Source organism: Chiloscyllium plagiosum, chromosome 4 (assembly GCF_004010195.1).
Source record: "Chiloscyllium plagiosum isolate BGI_BamShark_2017 chromosome 4, ASM401019v2, whole genome shotgun sequence".
NCBI lineage: Eukaryota > Metazoa > Chordata > Chondrichthyes > Orectolobiformes > Hemiscylliidae > Chiloscyllium > Chiloscyllium plagiosum.
Genome location: NC_057713.1, coordinates 107,773,864 through 107,798,427, shown reverse-complemented (window position 1 = coordinate 107,798,427; position 24,564 = coordinate 107,773,864). Strand labels below are relative to the sequence as shown.

At 38.9% G+C, this 24,564-nt stretch overlaps 1 protein-coding gene across 29 annotated transcripts in view; it reads right to left on the bottom strand.

The window, feature by feature from the left end:
* clasp2 (cytoplasmic linker associated protein 2) overlaps positions 1-24,564 on the bottom strand; it is a 320,784-nt gene that overhangs the window by 203,797 nt on the left and 92,423 nt on the right. For 27 of the 29 annotated variants that reach the window (XM_043688884.1, XM_043688883.1, XM_043688861.1 and 24 more), the window contains one exon: positions 17,195-17,332. In XM_043688884.1, coding sequence (XP_043544819.1) covers positions 17,195-17,332 — 138 coding nt within the window. Of the gene's footprint in view, positions 1-17,194; positions 17,333-17,726; positions 17,899-24,564 lie in introns of those variants that run through there. The other 2 variants (XM_043688890.1, XM_043688885.1) reach the window with 2 other exon arrangements.

Here is a 24,564-nt window from a genome sequence, read left to right as displayed (position 1 = left end):
GAATTCCATCTGGTGTCACTTTCCATGGGTTCATTTTCAAGCAGGCCAATCTGACATCTGCAGCGGTGACTGAAGGTACAGGTGTGCATGTGACTGTGGGGGCAGGTGACATAATTGTCAACGATTTTATTTGACTTTGCTTTATAGCCAGTTATTGACGGATCTCAGCCATTCACAACATAAATCAACAGTTTTTATTTCTAATTTCCAGCATCCGTCATTGTTTCCATTTTTAATTCAGTATTATAGTAGTACTGTGCTATCACAGGTATTCAAAGTTACATTAATCTTCAACCTGTTCTGGCAATTCTGGTTCAAATGCAAAAAATGTAATTGCACCATTTAAAGAAGGAACTGTCCTCCTGGCAAAGATTTCTCCTTCTGTTCTAAAACCCTACATGCTGATAGATGACTCTCCGTAGCAGCATCCAATCAGTAGAAGTGCAGAAACCAGCCTCACCTTAAGTTGTCTGGATTGATTATAACACTGGCATCTGCCCAATAATAGGAGATTTATTCAGTTATGTGCCATGCAGAAAAAAATCAAATGGACAGGAGATTTCTGAGAAGTTGCACAATAATTAAGACAGGTTTGCGACTTTATTTTTTCTGAAGAAATTAGTGCAATTAACAAGTAATAATAATTTTATGCTGAAATATCCATCTGCACCAATTTCATCCAATTTCGTTTCTGAATTCACCTGCACCAAAATGATCTTCTGCCACCTACATCATTCTGACATCTAGGCCAAAGATAAACTTGTGTGAATTCCCTAGACATACAAGAATAAAGTGCTGATTAAATATGAAGTTTGTTAATTGTGTGTTTGCAAAATAAAAACTAACCATTGTTTGATCTGGACTGTACTGAATCAAAATTCTGTCAGTTTCAATGAACCTTTTCTTACTCTCAAACAGTGAGAAGGATTAAAAAGCTAATATTGTGTTTCCAATGAGCATATTCTTGTTGTAAATAATAACAAAAGACGGAGAGAAGTAATTGAACTAAGAGACACAATGTGGTGCCTTAGTCAGTGTAATTCTGGAACAACAACATAATGATTGGAAAATAATACCAAAGCTCCCTTCCCACTTGACGAGCTTGATTTCCCTTGAGGTGTGACAGAAATATTTAATTTTTGAAATGAAGGGGATTCCACAGGGTGGATACACATAAGTTTCCGCTTGAGGGGCAGCACAAAGCTATGAGTCTTAAAACTAATGTGGTAGCAATGCCAACATAGAATTCAGAAGAAAATTCCTCAGAGAGTAGTGTAGAGGTGGAACCTGCCATCTTATAAAATGACTGCGGTAAACAGTGGAGATGAATTGGAAGGGGGACTTTAAATGCAGGAAGGAGGAAAGAAGAAGAGTCAAATGCTTTGTTAGGATGAGATAAAGTAAGATGAAGAAAGCTCAAATGGAGCAGAAACATTAAATTGGACATTCTGGGACTGGAATTGTTCTAGTGCTTTAAATACAGTGTAATTCTATGTCAGAACGTCATGAGTTTCTTCTACACCTCTGCAAAGTAGTGCTAGCAGAGAAGGAGAAAATCCAAGGTATTCTCTGGCAAGCATCAGCTCTCAAATGCAGAATTGGACATAGAACATAGCATGCAATTGAGCATTTATTACACTTGTACCTCTTGGCAGCAGAGATCAATGGTTTTAATAATGCTGAAGACTTGGCAAACTTCTGAAGTGTATTTTGTAGATGACAGAAACTGCAAGCAAAATGCATTGATAATGGAGGGAGTGAATGCTTTTGGTGAGATCAAATAAAGAAAAAGACTTGCATTGCTACAGCAATTATCATGACTTCAGGATGTCCCAAATTACTTTCCAGTCAGTAACATCCTTTTGAAGTGCTATCACTGTTGCAATATAGAAGATGTAACAGCCACTCCAGATACAATAAGCAACAACACCATAATGCTTAAATAACCTGTTTCTGTGATGCTGATTGAGAAATAGTGTCATTTACAAAGAAGGTTCTAGTTTAACATCCCATCTGAAACTGTACGTCCAACAAATGACTTAAAAGCACAACTTGGGTTGGGACTTGAACATAGAATTTTCTGATTCAAAGATGAGACTGCTATTCACTCAGTCACAGTTTACATCAAATTGGACTTTCGATCAAGAGGGCAACAGCCTTTACTCTGTCCATGTTCACCCATCTGTTTCTTGATATTATGTGGAGTGAATCAAATTAGCTGAATTCAAGAATCTATGATAATGAGAGACTCCATGGGAGACTGATATGGATCATGCACTTGTTACATCTGGCTGTGTTTGATCATAAATGGTACAGCCTTCCGCCTGTAATGGCACATTTAGGTTTTAAAATATTTGTGCACAATTACTGGAAATTTGAACTTATTGTGATGCAGCAGTGTCATTAGAGTAGTGAAATCTTATTGAGACAAACTGTACTTCCTTAATTGAGATTTAAAGGTTGTGAAATAAACAAAAGATGGACTAGGAATCGGGTAAATTCAGGACGGGTGAATGTAATTTCAAGTCAAGTAGCAAAAGAGAAATAAATTAAGAGAAAAATAAATTTGATCAAGAGAGAAGGAAGAAGATGACATGAAGTGGAAAATTAAGAAAAATCTAAAAAAAACTTTTTAAAAAACTAACCACCTGGAAGTATTAAACAACATTGTCGGCATTCTTCAACTTCTGGTAAGAATGGTTGATTTGTTACATTAAAAAAATGTTGTCAAGGCAGCAACTTCATTGCAATTCACAAAAAGGCTAAATGTGAGGTACTACTTTTATAAAGTCTATGGTGGAAAGGTACAATTGGTCTTCAGGGACAGTTAGCTCAATTGGGGAGCTTGGTTAGTGCAGTTGGTTGAACGGCTGGTTTGCGACATGGAGTGACAGTAACATGCGTTCAATGCCTATACCAGCTAAGGTCACCAATGAAGGTTTCCCCTTCTCAATCTTTACACTTGGGTTAAACCACCATTAGTTGTCCCTCTTTAATAAGACAGCAGCCCCGTGGTCTGGCAAGATGACGGCAACTTTACATTTGCATATCCCAGTCCAAAGATGTGCGGGTCAGGTGAATTAGCCATGCTAAATTGCCCATAGTGTTAGGTGCATTAGTCAGAGGGAAATGGGTCTGGGTGGGTTACTCTTCGGAGGGTCAGTGTGGACTTGTTGGGCCAAAGGGCCTGTTTCCACACTGCAGGGAATCTAAAAAATCTAATTCATAGTTCATCAAGAAATTAAAAGTTCTAGCTGTCAAAAAAGAAGGCATGTGGTTGGGAAGCTTGTAAAAATAGCCTGACGTAAACATATTTCAAATTAGTTTGGAGTTTACTTCATTTAAAAGTGTGGGCAATGTTGACAATAGTATATTGGCTTAACTAGCCCAAGTATTAATATTTATAGCTATTCCAGTGAAATGAATTATTTCAACAACTAACATTGGGCAGATGCCGGTGTGTAGGTGCACAGAAACAATTTGACTACAGATGCCGCTAGATCTAGAGTACAATTTCTCAATTCAATTGCCAGAATGTTGTAAAGGCACATAGATTTTGCAATATTCAGGGACTTCAGTTGTTTCTTGATATAACATGGAGTGAATTGAATTGGCTAAATACTGGCACCTCCGATGCTGGGGACCTGAGGAAGATGCTGAGCTGGAGTGTCCACTCACCATTTCTGGCTATACATGGATGAAAACAGTTCAGCCTTGTCTTTTGCACACATGTGCTAGATTCCACCACCATGGAAGATGAGGATATTATGCAGCATTCTCTTTCAGTGAGTTGTTTAATTGTCCACCAGCATTCACAGCAGGACTGCAGAGCTTAGATCAGTTGTGTAAGTTTTGGGATCACTTCACTCTGTTTATTCTATGCTGCCTCAGCTGCTTGCCAGGCAGGTTATCCCTGTGTTGAAGCTTCACCAGAGTGACACCTCATTTTTAGGTATCTTGGTATTGTTTTCTACACTGTTCATTGAACGAAGATTGATGGCAATGGGAACATGAGGAAATGCAATAGTATTACTCGAATACAATTCTGTTGCTGTTGGTGGCCCATGGCATCTTTTGTTTGAAATCTATCACATTTAGTATGGTGGTTATGCCACACAACATGACGGAGAGAATCCTCACTATGAATGTAGTCACAGTGAAGACGTGGTCCTATGGTGTGAATACTGCTATTGAGATGTCCACGGACAGATGCATCTGCGGCAAGTGGACTGGTAAGGACAAAGTTAAGTAAGTTTTTTCCTTTTGTTACTTCCCTCACCACCTGCCATCAACCCAGTCCATTACTAAGATTATTTAGGACTCAGCCAATTCAGTCAGTAATGGTGTTGATGGACATTAAAATCTCCCACCAAGAGATCATCCTGCACTCTTGCTATCTTCATTGCATCTTCCAAGTGGTGAAACATAAGAATGTATTAAATCATCAGCTGGGGTGGAGAACAATATGTGGTAATCAATTGGAGGGTTCCTCGTTTGACAAGATACCACGAGATGTCATGTGGTCCAGAGTCAGTTTTAAGGTCTTGCATGTTAACTCCCCCACAACTGTATAACTCTGTACCACCATCTCTGGCAGGATCTTTCCCACCAATGGAACAGGACATACCCAGGGATGTGACGGTGGTATCTGGGACATTTTCTGGAAGGTACGATTTGACGTTTGCCCAGAGAGCAGAAGAATCATTGGGTTGGGCCTGTCAATTCTTAACCTAGTGACAATAGTGGAGAGAGGGACATGCTAGGATACAAGGTTACAAATTGTGGTCAAACACAATTCTGCTGCTATTGATGGCCTCACAGTGGTGCAAGACTGCCAAGTTGAGAGTTGCTGGATTTGATCCAAAGTTATCCCATTTAGCACAATGGTAGTGCCACACCACACAAGGTTCACTGCTAAGATTGGACTTGTTGATGGTCTTTGAGATACCCTGCCCATTCTATGCTCTCACTACTCTCATTGCTTCTTCCACTTGGTGTTCAACATGGAAGTAGTACTGATTCATCTGTTGAGAAGAGCTGGTGGATGGTACCCAAGGTTTCACCTGATGTCTGAAACCTCATCGTGCCTGTAGTCAATATTAACAATTCCAAGACCAACTCTTTCCCCAGTGGTGAGCAGATTTCATTTCTGGCAGAACCAAAACATTTTGTGGCTGTGGCCAATAATGCTGTACGGCCTATCCAGAAAAAAGATGCTGGATCGTTGGGAAAAGCTGGGTAGGATGAAAGTCACAAATAGCAGGTCACCGATGAGAGGGGCTTAGTGGGCTAGTAATCCAGATGCCTAGGCCAATGACTCTTCTGCTCTCTGGGCAATTAAGCATGTGAAATAAGCGCTGGTTGCATCAGTAATACCCATACTCCATAAACAAACAAAAGGTCAAGTCATACCTTACATATGTCAGCAAATAAGTGACCATAAGCTGCAACAAGATTTATTAAGTTAACAAAGCAGCCTCCAGAATTAAGGGGGAATCTTTCGAGTCTTGTTAAAACCATAAGCCACCACTAAATTCCAGTAAACATTCAGATATTTGGCTTGAAGTGGCTCATTTATAAGTTTAAATGGAGCCCAACATCAGTGTGTGGGAATTCCTATGTCAGGCAGTTATCAACCCACACTAAATTAGAACAATTTTCCAATGGTGAGAGAATTGGATGGAGGTCTCATTTTCCCAGCACCTTCAGCCCTTGTTTGGTCCTGTGGGATCCACTAAATTTGGCAGAATCAACACTCATGGACAAATTGTTTGCAAGAGGAAAGGTGAAGCATGGCTTAAGAATAGCTATAAATGCAGAAGATTTCAGAATTACCCCTGGTGATGGACAAGAGACTGCCTGAAATTTTGTGAACTGGGTGCCTTTTGGAATTTAGATTGAGAAATGCAAAACGGAGTTAGACAGCTCTGGGTTCAATGCTAGAACCATTGCTGGTTTGACTTTACATGAATAATGGAGTAACAAAAATTACAAGAGACTGTTAGGAACTAACAGGTAACAATGACAAATTAAATGTAATGCAGGCAAGGATTATAGGTATATGGTAAAAATATAGCAACACAGAGTAATTCCCTGTATCATGCTAGAATCGCTCAGGATGAAGATTTAAAAGAACATAGCAAACTAAGGCAGAGCAGCATCAACTTTGCCAACATATATTCAAAGCAGAATAGTGCAAGTCAATTAGTTAATTTGCAAACATGATAGCGATCGGAAAGAAAAAAAAATGGTAACCAAAAACAAGGTTCTATTCTAACTGATGGAAAAAAGAAATGGAAAGACAGCTATGAAACCAAATCCCAGTGATCATGTTAATTTACCTACAAAAACAGAAATTGCTGGAAAAGCTCAGCAGGTCTGGCAGCATCTGCAGACAGCAATCAAAATTACCATTTCCGGTTGAGTGACCCTTCCTCAGAACTCAGTTGAGCTGAGGGGGCAATAAATAAGCATTGGCAATAAATGCTGGCCTAGAAATTTTGAAATAAACTCAATGTAATTGGTGTAGGGTAGAAACAACCGATTCAGTAAACTCCATTTAATGTTATTATTTTCTTAATCCTTTGGAGTACCTCAATTTGCAGCAGCTGCAATGTAGGTGAACAGAAGGTAAGTGACAAATAATTTGGTTTCAATTATTTATTCTTGGTGAAGCTCCTACCGAAGCTTCAGTAAAATCAGGGGACAAAACAAAAACAAAATGGACATCACTTCTTCTGATTAAAGAAAATCTCCAGAGATGCCATCTGCGTCTGCGTGCTTTCACTATATTCTATTTTAGTTACTTGTAGATCACAATCTCACTTGAACAAACCAATTAATATTACACTAATAACATAGCTGGATGGTATTACAATGCCAATTGACGGTAATACTAGACCAGTCAGATCCCAGTCTGAAATCTGGCTTGATAAATCCTAAAGTTGATTGTTAAACCACGGAGGTCAGTTACCAAATATGTTCATACAAGCAACATGTGTACTCTTTAACACACAGAATAAACTTCTTATTAATCAAAAAAAAATTGAAACATATTACACTCGTTTAAAAAAACAGAAAACTTTCAATGTAAATACCATCAAAACTCTCACTCGTCCTTTAATTCTAGTACAGGCAGACAATCCTTTATCCGAAAAGCTCTGAAATCTTAAGATTTCTTCGTGAAGTTTTTTTTCTCATTAAAAAGGTTGGTTGGCATGCAAACAGTTAATTCAATTCCACACCCACTTGACCCACATCACTCAGATGCGACATGGGGGCGTGACCCAGCACTGGCAGGTTTCAATTCTGTCTCCGTGCCTGTAGTACTCACAGGTATGTCTGCTGTTCGCTAAGATTTTTAAAAATTTCACCGTTACACTGTTACTTATTCCGAAATCCAAAAAATTCTGAATTCCGAAAACCAGCAGGTCCCAAGGGTTTCGGATAATTGTGTACTGTAATATCCTTACAAACATCAAATTCCAATGAGAGTCACCATCATCTCCACACTAAGATTTCTTGCTCAGGCTAGCATAGCTGCAACAGGTTTCCTTCCACCAAATTCTTAGGCATTTGCCAGATGCCCTTCCTCAGCTGACATCTCCCCCAGAAACATGTGAAAACAAACTACAAACTGAATTCACAATCACTTTAACTTCTGACCAAACATAAGAGAATCCTCTCTCTACTCTCTGGCACAGCCATACTCTGACATGTATTTTTCTATCTCTTTGTGTGTCCCTGGACTTCCGACATTAGGCAACAGTGCAGTTTCCTCCAAGCTTTGATTTTTAAATGCATCAACCAATTCTCTTTGGGGGTTATAAAACCTCATTAAAAACACTTGTATACACAAATAGATCTCCAGACCTCCTAGCGCAAAGCACACCAAAACTCTGTAAACTAAAACATCTGCCCTTTCTTTAGACAAAAAATGCAAATTATAAATTAAACTTGAAGTTAGGCATTATTCCTAACAAATAAAGCTCTCACTTCCGATAAGTTTGAGAGTTCAAATCCTATTTAATACCAGAGAAAAAAAAAAGCTGACACTCCAGTGCAATACTGAGGAATGCTGTACAGTTGTAGGTTCAGTTTTTTGTATGAGTTGTTCGGCTGAAGTTCCATCTGCCCTGCTAGTTGTTAGGATCCCATGGCACTATTTTAAAGAATAGAGGCATTATCCCTAATTTCTTGGCTCAGCATATACCCCTCAATCAACATTACAAAACAAATTCTCTATACATGACCACATTTTCTGCGAAACTACTGTGCACACATTTGTTACCTTGTTCCTATATTAAAAGTGTGATCACCATCGAAAATAGTACTTGGTTAGCCATAATGTGCTTTGAGGCATCTACGACTGCCTAATAGGAAACAGTGAGAATAAAAGTGTGATTTTCAGGTTGACAATCTGTAACCAGTGGAGCACCACACAGATGAAAGTTGGGACCTCAATTATTTACAGTGTATGTTAAGGCTTTGGACAAAGCGACCAGGTAGGTTGCACCCAGATTTTCTAATACACACGTAGGTCAGAAAAGTAGTTGTGAGGTGGATGCAAAAGGTCTATAAAGTGATGTCGATAAGTTGTGTGAAAATCTGTCTGATGGAATGCGATATAGTGAGATTGCGTACATTGGTGGAAAAAAATAGAAAATTACATTTAAGGAGAAAGAGACTGCGGAATTCTGTTGTACAGGAGCATCTCAGTCTCCTTGCATACAAATTACAAAATGCTAAGCGTGCAGGTCCAGCAAGTGATATTGCAAGCTTTTTTGGAAGGGTAATAAAATTAGCGAAATCTTGCCACAACAATAAAGAACACAATTGAGACCACACCAAGAGTAGTGCATCTGTTTGACTCTCCATGCTTAAGGGGGGATATATTTGTTTTGGCAACAACTCCAAAAAAGATTCACAAGTTGATTTCTGATATGAATGGGTTTCCTTTAGAGATAAAATGAGCAGAATGTACCTATACTCATTAGAGTTTTGATGATTAAGAGATAATCTTATTACAACATAATAACTTTTAGCTTTATTTATTTTCTACTTAAAACTAAGAAGGTTTGCAATGTGTAACGTTTAACTTTTTTTGTTTGTTTTACGCTATACTATTATTACTGCAATGTTTAACTTTTAACTTTGTTCTTAAGATTCTGTATGTAGGTACTTGTACCTAAGAAAGCATCTTGAATGAAGACATTACATACTGTACTGCTGTACTTTTGTACTTGAGTATACGTGACAATGAAATCAACTTATCAATCAATCCTGAAGGATTTGACAGTATAGCTGCTCATAGGAGAACTCTGACCTAGAGGCAGAATCTCCAAAATGAGGGATCTCACTTTTAAGACAATGCTGAGGAGGAATTTCTTCTTGCACAGTCAGTAAGTTTTGGAGTTTTCCACCCCAGAGAACTTTAAAAACAGTCTCATTGAATATATTCAAGGCTAAGATGACATGTTTAATGCAATAGAGTCACAGATTATGAGAGGTGGCAGGAAACTGGACTTACAGCCATGTTCTTACTGAATGGTAGAGCAGGTTTGAGGGGCCAAAATAGCCTATGTCTTATTTTTGATGCAATTGAGAAAATCATGTTAAATGCACTCTTACTTTGTTTCTAAAGCCAAATAAGTGTACATCTAAATTCTAAGCAGATAATGCATAACCTTCCAGCCTACATACATTAACCTAAAATGATCCCCAAATTGAAGAATGGTGTGAAAGTGTGTGATCAAATATTCCCTCTACCACACTTCTACATTCAAGTGATTTTCTTTTCAAAATTTATAGTTTTGGCATAATTTCAGAGACCAAATGTGGCTTCCAGTCATCCGGGTGAACCACAGGCCTATTTTTGCCGCTTAACAGATCCAAAAAAGTGTCTTAAATAGCGTAATGAGCTTTATGTAACCTTAATTGATATGTCAAAGGGCTTGGACCCCATCAATCACAAAGCACTTTGGAAATGCTCTGGAGACTTGGATGTCCAGCAAAATCTGCTACATCCTATAACTCTTGTATAATATAATGGATTGGAAACCATGCTCTTTTATATTTTATAGGCATAAAGCAAGATTGTGTGATTCCGCCAAAGCTCTTCACCATCTGCTGCAGGCTTCTCCTGGTGCTCATTTGTGACTAATTTCACAAAGAATCATGCTTGATTAAAGACCCAACAGGACTTTTTTAAATGTCAAATTGCTGAGAGCCAAAACTAAGGTGACTTTCCAGTGTATCCATGACTTACAAAATTCCAAAAACTGTACAGTTGTAGTCCACATTGCAAGTGTTATTCAGGCCATGCTCAAATGCTTGCACTCCACATACAAAATAACATCAGCAAGTACTAAATCCTTCACCAGCCCTCCCCCAGACAATCACCTGTCCCTGTCGCTTTTAGCACTGATGGGGAGACTTCAGGATGACGGTGGTGTAACTGACCTGAGCCTGGGTCTCATCTTCTCCTGTAGGTTTTCTTTCTCTTTTCTTCATTAGCTCTTTTTTGTTTTCTTTTTAGACTGGAATGTGATGGGTGAAGAAGACAGCCGCTGGCAGCAACAACAGTAACACGAGGATGAGCTGGACGTGGCTCCAACACAGCCAGAGGTCTCCCAGCAAGCAAGGAGCAGGTCCTGGACTAATTTTGCCCAGTCTGGACACGTAGGTCGATGCTCCAGGTCTGCGGCTGGGCCTCAGAACCTTAAGTAGAAATGGCAGTCTCAGCACAGCATGGCAGTCCTGTCCCGGTATGGAAGTCTTCTTCATCTTTGGCTTCCAGGTATTAATGGTCTCATCCAGGAGTGGTGGTCTTGGCCTGACATGGTGATCTTCTTCAGTGGAGGATTCTGGATCAGTATTCCAGCAGCCTGGCGTTGCTGTCCCAGAATGGTTGCCTCATCCTGGCTGCGTCTTCAAGATATTCCATTGTTCTTTGGCTTTCCCAGAGCCCAGGAGTTGTAACCGAACTGTGATGTTTGTCTTAATTTTACTTTTTATTAGCATTATGTATGACTTCTGGCATAGATGTAGGCACCGCAGTGGGGTGATTTATAAAACTTTTTACTGTATTTTTCATGTAAAACTGCACGTGACAATAAATTTCTTATCTGTTTTAGAGGTATTGTTGAACATTTCCCATATCTGAAAAGATACTTTTCTCAAAAGGTCACCATTGAGGAGCAGATCTAGCACAAAATCAATTATGCTTGTACAGCCTTACAAACATTATACAATCACGTCTTTGATAGCAAAGATCTCCACAAGAAAGCAAAGGCTTCAGTCTACAAAGCTGTTATTGACATGTGTCTTTTATAGAGCAGAAAGAAATTTTGGTCACCCATCAAAAGTACCACCAGGGCTGCAGTGTTTTGGTGAATTCCCAGGATACTCAGTAAAGTGGGTACACAGGCAAACAATTTCTGGTACTTATTTGATGCCAATTTCTTCAGCATGACAAGCATGATCATGTCAAAACAGTTCCATTGGTTTGGACACTGCATCAACACACCAAATAGATTAGATTAGATTAGATTAGATTCCCTTTGGCCCAACAAGTCCACACCGACCCTCTGAAGAGTAACCCACCCAGACCTACTTCCCGGTGACTAATGCACCTAACACTATGGGTAATTTACCATGGTCAATTCATCTAACCAGCACATCTTTGGACTGTGGGAGAAAACCCACACAGGCATGGGGGAAACGTGCAAACTCCACACAGACAGTCATCCGAGGCTGGAATCGAACTTGGATCTCTGGTACTGTGAGGCTGTAGTGCTAATCACTGAGCCACCATGCCCCAAAATAATTGGCTTCTAAAACAAATCCTCTTTTCACAACTTAAGGATGGCTCCTGATCTCAGTAAGTACAGAGAAGCATTTTAAGGACACTGAAGGCCTCACTGAAAAGGGGATAAATTGACATTGGCATGTAGGCGCACTTTGGTGCAAACTATACCATTTAGGCAACATCTCATTCAACAAGCGAAAGGAGAGCAGAACCCTATCTCAAGAATCCCTTTTCCCCAGGACAACTCTAGTCCTTTCTGTTCAAAGACCAATGACTCCAGACTCGATTTGCTGAGATACTTGAGGTCATACAAATCATGAAACCTGGCAAGCGTCATCCTTGTTTTGAGAAACTGACAAGAATGACAGTCAAGTGATTCGAATCTTATATAAAAAAATTACATCAGAGGGTACAAACACTACACAAGCAATTTGTATCAATTCTGAATATCAATATCCTCAATTTGTAATGACGTAATTTTTAATGCAGAAAACTGCTGAAAGAAATTATAAAGTTTGAAAAACCTGATGGAGATGGGGAGAAAGGAGACATGAGTTGAAGAGTGCAGATTAAATGAATGGAAAACTTTATTTACAATGCTTTAATTCCAATTAAAGTGAGAAACAATGGGCTGAGATAAGCCATTTTGTGTGACATGCCTTAAAAGAATAAAATGAGCTGGGGTATATTTTAGATGAAGATTTATTTAGTTTCCTGATTATTAGATTACGTGGTTTCAAGAAACGTCCATTTAGAGTCATAGAGATGTACAGCACGGAAACAGAACCTTCGGTCCAACTTCTCCATGCCCACCAGGTATCCCAACCCAATCTAGTCCCACCTGCCAGTGAAGATCTAGACCCCTTTTAAGGAGCCTGTTCGGTCCGAGATGGGTCAAATAATCAACGGAATGCAGTCTGTACAAAGCAAGGTCATTAGTTTAATAAAGTAAGGCACCTTGACGCAATTCTGTCCAGCAACACAGAGATTAAAGCTTCTCTGTTCCGTGGCGAAGTTGCACAATTACATTAGAAAATTACACATTATTTAAATGTTTTTAAAGAGACAGTACAGCCTTAATTACAAAGAAAATCCAATCAACTGTAATAAGGTGACATGATTTACAGCAGGTTAATCCAATGATATTTCCTGAGAAACAGATTGTTTGACGCACATAATAATCTCATGCTTGCTAGTTCCAGATTAGTTCAAAATACCAAATCACTGTTTTTGTATTTTAGCTTAATTCTGCAGAACAGCAGTAAAAGTGCACAGAACTAAATCATTATTTTCAGCCATTTTGTTGTGTTATTTTAAAATGAAAAGCCATTTTGTAGTTAATAAAAATCTACATATACTTGTTGCTTCTGACAACAGCCTAAATTCAAATTTTAGATCCTCACCAGCACCCAGCCCTCTAAACCCTTCCTAATCATATAACCATCCAAATGATTTTTAAATATTGCAATTGTACTAGCCTCCACCACTTCCTCTGGCAGCTCATTTCACACACACGCCACCCTGTGTGTGAAAAAGTTGCCCCTTAGGTCTCTTTCATATCTTTCCCCTCTCACCCTAAACCTATGCCCTCTAGTTCTAGGCTCCCCCAACCCAGGTAAAAGACATTGTCTATTTACCCTATCCATGCTCCTCGTGATTTTATAAACCTCTATGATGTCACCCCTCAGCCTCCAATGCTGCAGGGAAAACAGCCCAAGCCGATTCAACCTCTCCTGATAGCTCAAATCCTCCAACCCTGGCAACATCCTTGTAAACATTTTCTAAACCCTTTTAAGTTTCACAACATCCTTCCGATAGGAAGGAGACCAGAACAGCACGCAATATTCCAAAAGTGGCCTAACCAATGTTCTATACCAATGCAACAGGACCTTCCAACTCCTGTACTCAATACTCTGACCAATAAAGGAAAGCATACCAAATGCCTTCTTCACTATCCTATCTAACTGAGACTCTACTTTCAAGGAGCTATGAGCTGGCATTACTCTGAAAAGCTGAGAAGCAAAGGCTAAATCAAATGCTAGGTAAAGTTGAAGTGCTTAAAGTCTATTTTTCTCCTTTATAAGGCTTCAGAACTTGTGCAGAGAGACAACGAGCAAGACTCTTTCTGGATGGGTGGTTTCAATTAGGCAGTCATTGGTGCTGAAATAGATATTAGAATTGTGCACAGATTGTGTTCTTGTATGCATTACATAGTTGGAAAAAGAGAAAACAGGAAGCACCAGGAACTGGTGACTGCACAATACACACTGTTACTGTTGAAGGGTGCTGGAACCTACTAGATATTTTAAAGGATTGAAAAAGGGGCCTCAGTATTATCACAACGGAAGAGATAGGGAGAGACAGGATTTGTATTTGTGGTACCATGTTGATGGCAACTGTGTCTGGGAACTTCAGATGGAACACGTTTGCTGATGTATATGACTCAAGAGCTGTGATAACTGGTGGGCACTTGTGATGCTTCATTTCTGCAATAAGTTATGCGAGTTTTTGTGAAGATATGGGAGGTGCATCTTTGTTATATTTATGATTTAAGCACAATTTATTTTTATTATTCTTATTTGAATGATCCTTCAGCTGAGCTACACTGATTTTGTTTCAGAAAAAGCTTTAAAAGGTGAAATAACACCCAGTATTTTTCTTTTCATTGGCAACGTGAATCAATTCCTCTTCCAAAAGTTATCAATCTCTATGGAGATTGTAACATCAAGGTGGAGATGGAACTATAAAGAATGCTAGTTGCGAGTCAGTTGGTAGGACTTTCACCTTTGTGCAACAAGGTCATAGGTTCAAATTCCACAGCTGCACTTGAGCAATATAATCTAGCAAACACCTCAGTGCAGTACTTAAATGGATGGAAAAGATCCCATAGCATTATTTCAAAGAGTAGGAACTTATGCAGTAGTTATTCTACAATGTCCAGGCCAATAAAACTCCGTCAATCATTGTTCCAATAATAGATAGTCTGGAAATTATCATAATACTGTTTGCAGAGTTTACTGTGTGCAAATTAGTTTTCATGCATCCGACAATGACTACACTTCCAAAGGAGTTCATTGGTTGCAAAGCACTTTGGGGCACCCAGTAAGTTCCTCCAAGGTGTGACATAAATGCAAACCTTTTTCTTCTTTTCTTTGTAGTTGCACATGACAATACTAGATTTCACACTAAATGAACACACAAAAATATGCTGCATGGTTCTTCAGAGAAATAGAAAAAACTGCAATCCATAAGGGTAAAGTTAGCAAATAAAGCAAAGCACGGTTTAAACAACATGCTTTGAGCAAAATTAACTATAATTGGTGAAAAGTGGCATCAAATTAGATGGTTTAAGCAGCTTCAGATGGGCTCATAATCTGCCACATTAGTAGAGTCGAGAAAAGGAGGATAGATTTAATAGAAACAAGGAATATTAATGGGTTGATTTGTAAGATTAGAGGAGGTTGTAGAGATAAAATAAGGTACAATACTGAAGGGACTTCTAAATGAAAATGAAAATTTTTAATTTAAATTGTTGCGAGGTCTGGATATGAAGGCTACAAGGACAGAGATAATAGTTAGGACTCAGTGCATAATAGGATATATGGAGCAGAATTTGGGATAAGCCAAAGATCTGACAAATACAAGAACATGACACTAATCTTCATGGAACATACCACAGCTAGTAAGAAATATTGTTGAAAAATTGTTGCAAATAATGTCAGACAGCTTCTCCATTATGCTTATACATTCATTTCCTGTTCTCAGCTCCACCATCCTTCCTGACTACCTATTCTAATTCAGAAAAATAAAAAACTCACAGTTCATGTGTCCACATCCTTTGGGGAACACAAGAACAAGGACTAAGTGAGAGGTCTGAAATTCAAAATGTCACTAGATTGCAAGGTATCCTTCCATATCATGGACACCTGACCATGAATCTATGATATTCCACAAACAAATTCATTGTAGGACTAAAGTTAATAAAGTATAATATTCAGAAGTGCAGTTTTTATGTCACCACTAGTAACTACACACAAAATGCCCGCTTTAAATATAACTATTTATTGTATAGAATTAGGAGCAATCCATCAGCATCTTGATTGCCTAAAAACACAACAACAAAATAGGTAAGCACATCCTGTCAGGTAGCATCCAAGGAACAGGAGAATCGACATTTCGGGCATAAGCCCTTCATCAGCCCTTCCTGATGAAGGGCTGATGCCTGAAACATTGATTCTCTTGCTCCTCGAATGCTGTATTGATAGGTCTCTATTTCATAAAATAAAGTTGGTTTGAAAAGTTAATAAAATGGTGCACATTTTTAAAAATAAAATTCCTGTCCATCTCTCTCAGCTTGTTAGTGATTAAAAAGTATTAACTATTGCTGCATAATTCAACCATCAGGACAGACTCAGCATGGTGATAAACAGGCAGAGGGAGCTATAGAATAGAATAGAATAGAATTTAATATAGAATTGTTAGTGTGGAAGCAGGCCATTCAGTCCATTGGGTTCATACCAACCTTCCTAACAGCAATTCATCCAGACCCACCCCACTGACCCTATCCTGTAACCCTACATTTACTATTGCTAACCCACCTTGCCTGCATATCCCTGGACACTATGGCCAATCCACCTGATCTGCACATCTTTGGACTATGAGAAGAAACTAGAGCACCAAGAGGAAACCCATGGACACATGGGGAGAATATGCAAACTCCACACAGACAGATGCCCGAGGGGGAAATTGAACTTGGGTCCATGGCTTTGTGAAGTAACACTGCCAACCACTGAGCCACTGTGCCACCCGTTGGTGCTCATTGCCTATGAGGATAGTGTGTGCAGAGAATTATTTTTCAAAAGGAAAATGAATTGCCACTTGACATAAACAGAATCCTGTCTCAATCCAGTGGGATGGACTGGATTACTTAATAGAGATCTAAATGAAATTGGACCCTTTCTGTGTCGTAATGACTCAGAATTTACAACTGATCAAGTTTCAACTGCCATCTGCAGCAGAGAGTTCTAAACTTTTTCCACCTTTTGTGTGGAGAAGAAATTTCAAATTTCATTCCTGAAAGGTCCAGCTCTCGTTTTTACAATGTTCTCTTGCCTTAGACTCCCCAGTCAACAGAAAATGTTTCCCTATCACATACATTCTTGAGAAAGACCAGAAATTTATTTTCAAATATTTGTCTGTAGGAGGTGATCTCTGGTTGTGTAGACACCTCATCAAACACAGGGAAATGTTTTTAGAAAAAGAGCTGCCTTTTCATCTTATTTCACAAAACCATGAATTGTTCTTTCAGTAATTGTGCCAATTAAATCTATACTTAAGATAAATCTTATTACTAAATGCAATCGAAGAACAAACTAACTACAGTACCTGATTTAGATCCGGGTGCAGAGGCTGATCGTTTCCCACCAATGCTTGCACTTGCCATTTTCTTAGCCGGTACCTTAAATGTAGAACTGGCTGATGGTCTGTTTCCATCCACAGACTCCTCATCATCAAAGCTTTTATCTTCAAAAAAATGCACACAAAATATTAAGCTACAATAAATCGTAAATATTTAGTTATAATATCTAGTTATCTTGTTAAAGAAAAAAAAACAATCAGACAAATAGTCTTATTTTCTCAATGACTATTCTGACTGTAAAGTGGAAATAAAAAAGGTACCCACCCTGGCTAAACAGCGTTAATCTAACCTTTTCTGCCCTATGTAACAAACATTTTAACTCAGATTGGAATAAATCGGCATACCAGTCTATTGTACTGACATTTCAAATGTTGCTTTAAATGCCAAAATGAACTTGTGAAGCAAATCTTTGTTTCTGCTGCTTTTGTATGTGCTTCAGCCTACGCATCCTCCCACTTTATAGCTCTCTGCCTTTTCCACCCAGATTCTGCAACTTACAGGCACAGATCCTCTTGCAAATCAGCCGTCTCATTCCTTTTTTAAAAAATTGCTGTCAATTCGTCTCATGCAAGCAGCTCCCAAAAGATCACATGATCAACTGTTAGTCAATTTTCAACAACAATCAATTCAAGTCCCTATCTCAAAGTACTCGCCATGAATACAACAGAGGCTTATTCCGGCATCTTTACCCTTTCTCCCTTCACTAGGTGCTCAGCAGCCAATCAGCTAAAAGGTGACATCATCTCATCCAGCCACTGCCAGATAGAGGTGAAAATTCCCCTTGCATATAAATTCTGTTCTCATACACAACTGCAATTCCTTTATTGCAGATTCTACTAGATTCAACCTGCTTAGGTGAAATAAGATCCAGCACTTTAGCACTGAATGGTTTTCTACATCATATTTTCTTTAGCCTTATTCAAATATACAGCTATTGTTACTTAATAATCAATTTTTAAAAATTCTTTCAATAGTGAGGCACCATTAATTTTAAAGACTAAGCTGAAATAGCTTTTAATTTTAATCAATTAGCAAATATTGCATTTACAAGGTGCAATATTGCTGCTCTTGTCTATGAAAAGATTTTTTAATCTGTTGGCCTACAGCACAGCCATACTGATTTGAGTATGCAAGCATGTGCTTAAGGTTCTGTGCTCTGAAGTCAAGACACAATTCATAAATTCAAATGAACGGGGTATGGTTTAATTTTGTTGCTTTGAATTTAGTTTCTTAAATTCCAATATAATGATGACAACAACTTAGCTTCTTAAAACACCTCCTAGGTAATAAAACTTCCCAAGGCACTTCGCAGGAATATTATTAAACAAAATATGACACCTAGCCACATTAAGAACCATGCCAACAGCCTGGTCAAAAAAGCAGATTTTTAAGGAGATTTTCGCCTTAATAGTTCATGGCACGTCAATGGTGGAGTGTTTAAAATCGCAGCTGCTCAAATGCCAGAATGAGATATGCAGACATCGCAGAGGGTTGAAAGGCTGGAGTGCATTACTGTGGTAGGGATGGATGAGGGCAAAGAAGAATAGCAGAAAATTTATCAGGTCAAGATGTTGCTTGACAGGGAGAAAAAGTAGCTACATGATAGGTGAATAAGAAATTGGCAGAGTTGTGGATGATCTCAAAAATACAAAAAGTTGAACATGGGAAACCGTATAAATAAGGGTTTCAAAGGTCAATGAGCTGAGACAGAGAGTAAGTCAGGGTAAAGTTCAGGAGGTGGAAATTAGGGGTCTTAGTGAGGTGCAAATGTGTGATTGGAAGAAAGCCTCAGCAGTTAAATAAAACAACCAATATTGTAAACATTTAGTCTCCAAGTGTTGCCAGGAAGAGGGATAGAGTCAGCAGCACAAATACAGTTTGAAGCATGGACTGAAAACAATGGCTTCAGTCTTGCAAATATTTAATGGATAGAAACTTGTTCTTATCCAGTACAGGATGTCAGATAAGCAGTCTGATAACTTAGCAACAGTGAAGGAGACACAGGAACATGGGACCTAGAGAGACTGTGATGAGATAGTACTAGATGTCATCAGCATGCGCATGGAAACTAATACTGTGCATCTGGATGACATTGCCAAGAGCAACATGCAGATAACTGATGGCAGGATTGTGGGGAAAGAAGGCAACGATAATTCCTCGGGGGTCACCATACATAATGGAACATAATTATCAGGCATCCACAACCACTACAACTTAGAAATTGACTTTTTACACAGTCAGTTCAGCTGTTTAGATGAAGAGTTCCAAAAACAGCAGACTCAGTATTACTATCTAGGAGTAAACCTAATAAAGTGACAATGTTATGTTATGGACTCTGTGGTAGGAGCTAACCAGAGTTTCTAAAGAGATGTTAGAGTTCCGTGCTTGTTACAGGTGCTGTATGATAGCTGTAAAATCAACTTACTCCTAAGTTGAGCCTGACGTCTCACAAGAGACAATCACATACCTTAAATGTAATGTAACTGGCCACTATATAATATATAATAAACCTATTCACAGTTAGATGAATTGATGACAGGGAGTGTGTACAAAAGGAAATTCATCCAGCAACCAATGGCTGATTGGTCTATTGTCTTGTGACTTGCTGTCAATGATAAAGACCACTGCCTACCAACAACTATGTGATTTGCTTCCAGATAGCTGAACAGCTTAAAGCAAAATACAGTGGATGCACAAAATCTGAAATTAAAATTGAAAGTGCTAGAAAAACTCAAATGCTGCCAAACCTGCTGGATTTCTCTAGCACATTCCATTTTTATTATAAATTGAACAGTTTGCACGTATTAATGAGATGTTCAGATGCCTTCTGCAAAGAATGTTATCTGTTTGTGTGCAGTAAGAAAAAAAACCTAAAGCCTGAATAAAACCAGTTAATTTTCCTCATTCGTTGCTGTAAGCTGTAACTTTGAACAATAACCCAGATGATTTATAAGTATAAATTGTAAAAGAGTACTTAAAAAGAATAGCAGGGACAATTAAGAAAAAAGTGAATTAATGGAGGCATGTGACACATCTGAAGTAATAAATTAATACTTTGTATCTGTCTTAACCAAGGAGGTGGATGTTACTCAGACCATGGTGACAAAGGATGAAGCTCTGCTGCTCGTAGGGTTTGAAATTGATTAAAAAGTGTTGGATGGACTGTAGGTACTTAAAGTTGATGAGGCACTAGGACCTGATTAGATACATCCAAGTATATTGAAGGAAGTGACAGTAGAAATTGCAGAAGCAATAGTCATAATCCTTGAGACTTCCCTAGACTCAGGGAATGTGTTAAAAGGACTGGAGCACTACAAACATCACATCCTTGTCAGAAAAAAAGGTGCATTGATAAATCCAGCATACAACCATACAAAATAGGAACAGAAGTAGAGCATGCGGCTCATCAAAGCACAGACTCCTACAGATCTCCACTCATTACATCCTACCAATCAGACAAAGATCCAGCAAGCCAGCCAATGTTGTATCTTTGCTAGTATGATACCACCTATATCATATGCTAGTTTCCATAATAATCTTTGATAAGGAACTTTACCAATGTCTCTGGACATCAAAATACAGTATGTTTACAGGCTAGTTTATCCATAGCACATGTCACTCAAAACAAAGAAAACTTACAGCCCAGGAACAGGCCCTTCAGCCCTCCAAACTGACTCCTTCAACAAACTCCAATAAATTGGTTAAACATGATTTCCCCATTCCCAAAACCATGTTGACTCTTCACAATTACCCTGAATCTTTCTAGGTATGCAGCTTTAATCTCCTTAAAAATCAATTTTAACACTATCCCTACAACAGGCATCAAAGTAACTGGCATAAAATAAAGCAAAGTGGGTATGCTGGAAATCTAAAACAAAAGTGGAAAGTGCTGGAGAAACGCCGCATCCATGGAGAGAAATGTTCATCTGTGGAAAGGATGTTCTGACAAAGGTTTACCGGATTCAAAAGATTAATTCTGTGTTTCTTCCCACAGATGCTGCCAGACCTGCTGAGTTTCGCCAGCATTTTCTGTTCTTTTATTAAGCTAATTGGTTTATAGTTTTCTATTTTCTGTCTACTTCCCTTATTCAATAATGGGATTAAATTTGTTACTTGCACATCTGATGAAACTTTTCCTGTGTTATGACCAGACCCCAGCTGAGGTTGCCAAATTCTTTACAGTTTGAGACAGTCTACCCCAAACTGTTAAGCTCCTGGGGATCCCTTTACCTGTGGTTACCTTTTGCTCAGGTCTATATGAACTTATGTTTTAAAAGGAGCCAGTTTAAACAGGATTTCTTATTAATTACAATTACCCCAACTATTGCCATGTCTCTATCACAAGAACCCAATACAGTAGATTCTGCTATAATGCAGTAATTCTGTTCTCATGCAATCCTGTGTTATAAGAAAATTGCATAATAGCAGCACCATTTAAACTAATGGGGCCGCAACTGTGTTATAACCAATATACGCTTTAAAAGTTCATGCTTTAGAATGATGTCCCCAATTCTTCAAACACGTTATAGCAAATTTGCATGAGTGAAATGCATGTTATAGCAGAATTACCTATATTTCTTCTTAAATACTTTGTCCCACACTGTGGTTATTGCTAGATGGCCTTTGGACCAGTCCCAGTATTATAGAGCAGTCAGTTTAACTGCAGTGGCAGGTAAACATTTAGAAACACTTAATTGGGAACATCTTAGTAGTCACATGGATAAAGGTGGGTTGATCAGAAAAAAGTTAGCTTGAATTTCTAAAGCAAAACTCATGTTTGACTAAATTGCTGGAGTTTTTGAAGAAATATTCGAAAGGATAGTTGACGGTAATAATGTTGATATGGTTACATGGATTTTCAGTAAATTTGACACAATGCCTCACGACAGCCTTGTGAGAAAAGTCATAACTCGAGGAGTAAAAAGGGACAGTAGCTGTGTGGATACAAAACTGGAGAAGTAATTGGGACAGATGGTAATAGTCAGTGGATATTCTTTGGGCTTGTAGAAGAGTTCCCTGGAGTCGGTATTGGGACTCTTAGGAAAATGGCTTTGTCTTAATACTCATTCGGAGAAGCAGTGCAGACACAATGCGCTAAGATATCTAAGAATGACTAAACCATTGAATATTAAAAACAGATGGCTAGAAACTCCCTTTTTGGAATTGGTTGTTCTCTGGTACTCATATGGCATGATTGTTACTTGTTCTTTATCAGTCCGAACTTGAATGCTTTCTAAGTGTTGCACGTAAACACGAGCCATTTCAGTAACTGAGGAACTGCGAATGGTATTAAATGCATTAACCACTAGTCAGCATCCCCACTGCTTACCTTATGATGGAGGAAAAATCACTGATGCATCAACTTAAGATACTTGGGCCGAGGACACTACCCTGAAAAACGTTTGAAACAATGTCCTGACCTCCAATAACTATCTTCCATGCTGCGAGGTATGACTCTGAACACCAATCCTTCTAACCACTGATACCACACTGAGTCAAATGCTGCCACAATGTCTTTCACGTATCCATATTAAATATAAAATTTGTTCATCACTTCTCCCAATTTCCCACAAGTTGCAGAAAAAATTAACGACAAGTTAGCTTGACTTAGTATTTTTTAATGTGACTAGTTTTATTACATCTGTTTGTGAACTGACAGATCACCGAAACTTGAAACTTCACCCCATCTTGCTTGTGACATTACCTGTGCCAGCACCACAATTGGAACCACTGGATGTGAACAAAATGAGCAGCAAGATGGTACAATGCTCAGTCCACGTATAAATCCGTACTGGTTTGTGGGACCTGGATGAGTTGATAAGTGTAAATTTGTGAAGGGGGATACAGATGTTCTCAACGGGGAGAGGGGCGAGCAAGAGGTCATTGTCCACATTGGAAACAACGACATAGGAAGGGAAACGGTTGCGACTCTGAAGGGAGATTACAGAGAGTTAGGCAGGAATTTAAAAAGGAGGTCCTCGAGAGTAGTAATATCTGGACTACTCCCAGTGCTACAAGCCTGTGAGGGCAGGAATAGGAGGATAGAGCAGATGAAAGCATGGCAGAGGAGCTGATGTATGGGACAAGGATTCACGTTTTTGGATCATTGGAATCTCTTTTGGGGGTAGAAGTGACCTGTACAAGAAGGACAGATTGCACCTAAATTGGAAGGGGGATAATATACTGGCAGAGAGATTTGCTAGAGCTGCTCAGGAGGATTTAAACCAGTAAGGAGGTGGGGTTGGGACCCAGGGAGATAGTGAGGAAACAGATCTATCTGAGACTAATACAGTTGAGAACACAAGCGAGTCAAACAGGGCAGGCAGGGACAAGGTAGGAATAATAAATTAAACTGCATTTATTTCAATGCAAGGGGCCTAACAGGGAAGGCAGATGAACTCAGGGCATGGTTAGGAACATGGGACTGGGCTATCATAGCAATCACAGAAACATGGCTCAGGGATGGGTACGACTGGCAGCTTAATGTTCCAGGATACAAATGCTACAGAGAGAATAGAAATGGAGGCAAGAGAGGAGGGGGAGAGGCATTTTTGATAAGGGATAGCATTATAGCTGGACTGAGGGAGGATATTCCTGGAAATACATCCAGGGAAGTTATTTGGGTGGAACTGAGAAATAAGAAAGGGATGATCACCTTATTGGGATTGTATTATAGACCCCCTAAAAGTAAGGGAAATTGAGAAACAAACTTGTAAGAAGATCTCAGCTATCTGTAAGAATAATATGGGGTTATGGTAAGAGATTTTAACTTTCCAAACATAGACTGGGACTGCCATAGTGTTAAGGGTTTAGATGGAGAGGAATTTGTTAAGCATGTACAAAAAAATTTTCTGATTCACTATGTGGATGTACCTACTCGAGAAGGTGCAAAACTTGATCTACTCTTGGGAAATAAGGCAGGGCAGGTGACTGAGGTGTCAGTGGGGGAGCACTTTGGGGCCAGCATCCATAATTCTATTAGATTTAAAATAGTGATGGAAAAAGATAGACCAGATCTAAAAGTTGAAGTTCTAAATTGGAGAAAGGCCAATTTTGACGGTATTAGGCAAGAACTTTCGAAAGCTGATTGGAGGCAGATGTTCTCAGGGAAAGGGACGGCAAGAAAATGGGAAGCCTTCAGAAATGAGATAACAAGAATCCAGAGAAAGTATATTCCTGTTAGGGTGAAAGGGAAGGCTGGTAGGTATAGGGAATGCTGGATGACTAAAGAAATTGAGGGTTTCGTTCAGAAAAAGAAGGAAGCATGTGACAGGTATAGGCAGGAGAGATTGAGTCAATCCTTAGAAGAGTATAAAGGAAGTAGGAGTTTACTTAA